Source organism: Varanus komodoensis, unplaced genomic scaffold, assembly GCF_004798865.1.
Source record: "Varanus komodoensis strain SLA01 unplaced genomic scaffold, ASM479886v1 scaffold2, whole genome shotgun sequence".
NCBI lineage: Eukaryota > Metazoa > Chordata > Lepidosauria > Squamata > Varanidae > Varanus > Varanus komodoensis.
Window position 1 is genome coordinate 11,595,381 of NW_025335568.1, and position 6,252 is coordinate 11,601,632.

Below are 6,252 nucleotides of genomic sequence, written 5' to 3' on the forward strand. Positions count from 1 at the left end.
ACCTGCTTGGTAGAGGGGCCCAAAGACATCAAAAAGCACCGTCTGTGTACAAAACTGCATGTTTCACATGATCCCTATGTAAACAAGGCATGGAAAATTCTCCAGGGTGAAAGTGATGTAGTAAAGAAGTGAGCAACTCGCAGCCTCCCAGATGTTTTGCCTGTATCTCCCATCCATCCTAGGTGGAATAGCCCATGCAGAGGGATTATGCCCAAACATCTGGAGGGTCACTGGTAGCCCACCACTCTCGTAGTACTAAAATAATGGTGGACAACCAGTGACCCTCCAGATGTTCCCTGCTAAAATCATGGGAACTATCATATAACGAAAGTGCTGCATGTAGCCTCTGTCGCACAACTACCGTCCTCAGGTTTCCTAGGCAGAGAAAATAAATTAGTATCAAACTACTCGGAATCTGGTTTCATTCCGTTGTGTGTTCATGCCCATTGGAATGGGCTTGCCTCTGCTTCCTCTACCCCTTTGGTAGTTCAGTGATGGCTTTTCCTTTGTTCTCCTTCTCCTTGTCCTGCCATTGCACAGTCTCACACTAATTTTTCATGAGCCGGAATTGGGTGTTTTTTCAATTTATTTGTATCAGCCTGAAATCCCTCAGAGGCACTTCGTCCAGTGCATCCGTCTTTCTGCCTTCCATCACCCTCTGCAGTTTATGCCTGCATCTTGTTCCACGAGACATCAGGTACAGAACCTTGGCAAACGACCCGGATGCATTTCTGATGTTTCCACTGGAGTACACAACATCAGTAAAATACTCCCTGGAGATCCCGTTTCTTATAGGGCCTCAGCTGGAGTTGTGGCTTTTGGAGATGATAGCGACATTTGATTAAATGAAAACTTCTGCTCAGCAGCTTGTGAAACCACAACAAGCTCTTCCAGTTTTGCATTCCCCTGAGACAATGGGAGGGCAGCTTTTCTCCTCAACAAAATATACCAAAAGTGGAGTGGCACCATAGTGTTAGCTTGGAAAGAGGCGAGGGGGAATCACAAGTGTGGGTGTGTCATTTTTTCTGGCAACACTCCTGAGCCTTTAATAGCTGAGTGATGGGCAGAAATTCAGTTGGTAGCCTTTCTACTATGGCAGAGATGGAGAAGAATCTCACCTGTTGAATTTCTGTTTTTTCATGGCTTCAAATGGTATAGGTACCCTGACAAAAATTCTAATCCACAAATAATCCATCAGGAAAAGTTTCTCCTTTGGAAGATGAGCATTTCACTGCCTTTTAATGTTTCCAAAATCCATATTCTTGCAATGCCTTTCTAATACCTTTCAAAAAGTCACCAAAATGTTGCAATTTCCATCCTCTCCAGATTTCTTCATTGGGCAAGAGAGCCAATGATCTCAAAGGCTTGCACTTTTTGTGATCTGTTGGTTGAGTTGAGAAAAGTAATTACACTAATATCAATTTTGGGTTTTTTCCCCTTATAAACATGGCTATTATTATTTCTTACAAATTTCAGGTATACTCTGCTTTTTACCTGGTGTTCCAGGTGACTTTGATTTTTATTATTGCTATTCATAAAATATATACAACATTATTTAAACACGACATCACATTATCATTGCCCATCATGACTTCTGGTTCTTAAAAAATAATGCATAGCCCTTTCAAATGATGGAATGCAATTTTTTCAGGATGATACTTTCCATTTTGTTTCTATCCTGGCACAGTGTCCGTGGAGGCTCTGCTTCCCCAAATCTATCAGTCATGACTTTGCCACTACAACATGTATCAGTGGCTGCCATCTTGGATGGCTTTAAAGCTGGTTTAAGTAAATCCATGGAGGATAATGCTATTACTGGCTACTAGGGATTGCCTTGAGAAGAGAGACTGAGGGGGGACATGTTATCCCTCTATAAGGACCTCAAAGGCTGTCACAAAGAGGAAGTTCAAGATCTCTCCCTGCTGATGCCAGAGCGTAGGACATGGACTAATCAATTCAAGTTGTGACCACCCAGATTCAGGCTGGACATCTGGAAAAGCCAGGGCGACTTATTTTATATTGTAAATTCATTTTATATTTTTAATGTATTATATTTCAATGTTTTGTGAGCCGCCCCGAGGCTTTGGCGAATGGGGCGGCATAGAAATTTTCTAAATAAATAAATAAATAAATAAATAAAAGCTTCCTTTCTGTCAGAGCACTACAACAGTGGAACCAACTGCCTAGGGAGGTGGTGGACTCTCCCACACGAGAGACATTCGGAAAGAAACTGGGCAGCCCTCTGAGTGGGATGGCGTAAAGTGGTATCCTGCAACAGCAGGGGGTTGGACCTGATGGCCTTCATGGCCCCTTCCAACTCTACTCTTGTATGATTCTATGGCTATACATCACCTCCAGTATCAGAGGTACACCGCTGGATACCAGTTCGGGGGGAACCATGCAGGTACTCTTGGGCTTGGGTCCTTGTGGATCTACTTGCTTGGCATCTGACTGGCCAATGCACTAAACAGGCCTTGTGTCTATCCCGCCCAGCTCTTCTCATGCCAATACTGAATTATATCAGTCAGCGTCACCATTTCTTTCACATTTCCACTCTCTGTGGCGCAGCAGGGCACCCAGGTCTAACTCAGCAGGTATAGCATTCTTCCCCGCCACTATGTGTGGATGTGAATGCTGGGCAATGAAGAAAACTGACAAGAAGAAAATGCGTGCATTTGAAGCATGGTGCTGAAGGAGAGCTTCGTGAGAGACAAAAAGGATGAACAAGTGTGTCCTAGATCAAAACAAGCCAGAACTTGATCCGGGAGCAAAAATGATAAAGCTGAAGGTGTTGTACTTTGGGCAGTGCATGAGAAGGCAAGGCACCCCATGCAAGACAATCAGGGTAGGGAAAGCTGAAGGCAGAAGAAGAAGAGGAAGACCAAATGTGAGATGGCTGGGCTCCATCAAGGAAGCCACAGTCGGGAGTTCGCACGAGCTGAGCAGGGCTGTCAAGGACTGGGCTTTTGGAGTGGTTGCATTCACAGGGTCATTAAAAGTTGGTGATGCCATGATGGCACAGAACAGCAACAAGTGCTCCTCAGTAAGAAGCAATATGCACACTGAACTGGGGGTAACCCCAGCTGAATGCAGTGAGACTTATTTCAGAGAAACATAGATATGGCACATAGGTAAACTAGGGAAGTCCTTTCCACAAGATGCTGTGATCACGACCATTTTGGATGGCTTTAAAAGTGGACTGGGCCAATTCCCAGAGGAGAAGATTATTGGTGGCTACTCTGCACTGCCATTGCTATGTGCTGCCTATGTACACCAGTGCTGGGGAACTTGGGTGGTGGAGTGCTGTTGCACTCATGTGTGGCTTGCAAGTCTTTCATGAGCACCTGCTGGGCCAATGTGTACAGAAATCTCACTTGTGTAGGCCTTCATCTGAAAGTGCCTGGCTCTTCTTATGTGCTTATGCAAAGGATTCCACTGCACTTAACACAAAGAAAATTACCTGTTCATTTTTTGTCTATTATGCACCAGTTAAAGGCATGTCACCCCTGTCTATAAAGAAGTGTGTAGGTGTGCGCATGCCATAAAAATGGTCTTCAGATTGCTTTATGCACCAAAATGCTTGTTTACTTCTGTGATCATTTTCGATTACAAAAAATATGGCAAACGATTCTTTCTGTATCAGCTTGAAGCACAATGCAATTTCCCTTTGCGCTCCTGCGGAACTAATCAAAACACCTACCATTCACTGAGGAGGCGCCCGTTAGCGAGCCTTTAGTGACTGAATACAAATGGAAGGATATATTTATGGTCAATTTAGCAGAACCAGATATTGGGTGACCTGTGACACCTGATACTTTCTACTAAAGAGCTAATCAGCTGTAAAACTAGATGACAGGTCTATTGTATAGGCACAAAGAAGAGATTTGTTATTGTGGGTCTCACTGATACAGCCAGTCCTCCAGCAGTGTCCTCTCTCTGCCTGTGTGTGAGGGAGAAAGTAAATTCTCCTTAAATGGAACCGAGAAAGGGAGCTGCTGAAAAATGTTGATTCCCGCAGAACAGGAATAATAACCTGTAATAGAGATGGATAAATTTCTCAGTTTTGCATTTGCCTGCACTGGATGGATGGATGGATGGATGGATATATATATATATATTAAGCATAGTGAGTTCTTTCCATTTTGATACTTTTGAATAAAAACACAACCAAAACTAAATTGCCACTCATCTGCACCAGTCGGAGTCAATAGGTGTTGCTAATTTGAGAATGGGGAGGACCAGGTTGTAGCTGCTGGCTGCCTAGTTGCCGAATATCAGAACCCTGTGAAAAAAGTGGGTAGCAGACGTAACTCTGACACAGGGATTCAAACACAAACTTTTTAAAGTGAAGCAAGCAAACCTGGGGTCTAATTGGATGCAACTGTCAGTTTGGGGTTTTCCACCTCCCATTCAATTTATGTATAACAATTTCCAAGCTTTTTCTGTCCTGCTTGTGTATGAAGAAATTTGCAAGTTTCAGTAGAGAAACAAACTAAATGGATTTTTTTTTTCATCCATCCAACTTGGGACTCAAGCCCTGTGGAGAAAAATGAAGCAATTAGAGGTGTAATTGGTATTTTTGAGATTGTTTAAACCGCTTGGTGTCTTTGGTTTCGACATTTGCAAAAAAGACTGAGTGGGACATGATATCCCTCTATAAGGACCTCAAAGGCTGTCACAAAGAGGAAGGCCAAGATCTCTTCTTGCTGATGCACGGCATAATCAAGTCAAGTTGCGACAACCCGGGTGTTGATCCCTCCATCCTGCAGGTGGCGGCGGCGGCTGCGACCGAGGCCCTGCGCGCTCGTGGCTTCCTCTGCCGCTTGCTGTCTTTGGTGGAGGCATCTTGGCAAGCAGGCGAAGGAAGAGAGCCGGCCCTGCCTCCGCCGCCCGCTTGTTAGGACCACTGAGCAGGCCAGGAGGAACCCAGGCGGCCGCAGCTTCCTCTCCCAAAGAGTGCCGCCATGTCGGAAGGCGAGAAGCTCAATTTGGATTCCATTATCGGACGCCTCCTGGAAGTGCAAAGTTCACGCCCAGGCAAGAATGTGCAGCTGACTGAAAATGAGATTCGGGGCCTATGCCTGAAGTCACAAGAAATCTTCCTGAGCCAGCCCATCTTGCTGGAGCTGGAAGCCCCACTCAACATTTGTGGAGACATCCATGGTCAGTACTATGACTTACTTCGACTCTTTGAATATGGGGGCTTCCCCCCACAAAGCAACTACCTCCTCCTGGATGACTATGTGGACCGGGGGAAGCAGTTGCGGGAGACAATCTGCCTGCTGTTGGTCTATAAGATTAAATACCCTGAGAACTTCTTTCTTCTGCGTGGGAACCACGAGTGTGCAAGCATCAACCGCATCTATGGCTTTTATGATGAACGTAAAAGGCGCTACAGCAGGCGCTACAGCAGTCTGTGAAGGCCTTCCACAGCTTAGCTTCAACTGCCTGCCCATTGCTGCCATAGTCGAGGAGAAGATCTTTTGCTGCCATGGAGGACTCTCTCCCGGCCTTCAGTCCATGGAACAGATTCGGCGGCTCCTGAGGCCCACAGACGTGCCTGATCAGGGACTTCTCTGCGACTTGCTCTGGTCTGATCCTGACAAAGATGTCCAGGGCTGGGGCGAGAATGACCATGGTGTCTCCTTCACCTTTGGCTCAGAAGCTGTTGCCAAGTTTCTGCACAAACACGATCTGGACTTGATCTGCCGGGCGCATCGGGTAGTAGAGGACGGATACGAGTTTTTTGCCAAACGGCAGCTGGTTACATTCTCTTCCACTCCAAACTACTGCAGTGAGTTTGATAATGCAGGTGCAATGATGAGCGTTGATGAGACCCTCATGTGCTCCTTCCAGATCTTGAAGCCGGCTGACAAGAACAAGGGCAAGTACGGCCAGTTCAGTGGCCTGAACCCCGGTGGGCGCCCGGTCACTCCTCCACTCAACTCGGCCAAAGCCAAGAAGTAGCTAGCCCTGCCTGTTCCCCGAGCATGTAGGTGTGGGGCCCAGGCTGTCTTGTGTACTGGTTACACTGTACAGCGGCTGCCTACCTCCTCAGGGCCCAGCCATGTAATTTTTAAAAAATGTCTGATTGAGAATACCAAAAATTCTGCTCCCCTGCGGTGGGGGATGTCTTTATTTTGGGGGGTATTTTTGATTGACTTTTTTGCCAACTTTGTCCTGTTGTATGCTCCCCTTTCCCCCATGCAGGTACTGCATCATTTTGAATAAACATGTAAGATTCTTATTTAA

At 45.9% G+C, this 6,252-nt stretch overlaps 1 protein-coding gene across 1 annotated transcript; it reads left to right on the top strand.

Annotated features, from left to right (window-relative positions):
- The first annotated feature begins 4,928 nt into the window (after nucleotides 1-4,928).
- On the top strand, nucleotides 4,929-5,990 carry LOC123022913 (serine/threonine-protein phosphatase PP1-alpha catalytic subunit-like). Its single transcript, XM_044429046.1, has 2 exons — nucleotides 4,929-5,401; nucleotides 5,439-5,990. Exons 1-2 carry the CDS (start codon nucleotides 4,965-4,967, stop codon nucleotides 5,965-5,967), a joined length of 966 nt encoding a protein of 321 aa, XP_044284981.1. The 5' UTR covers nucleotides 4,929-4,964; the 3' UTR covers nucleotides 5,968-5,990.
- Nucleotides 5,991-6,252: the final 262 nt, after the last annotated feature.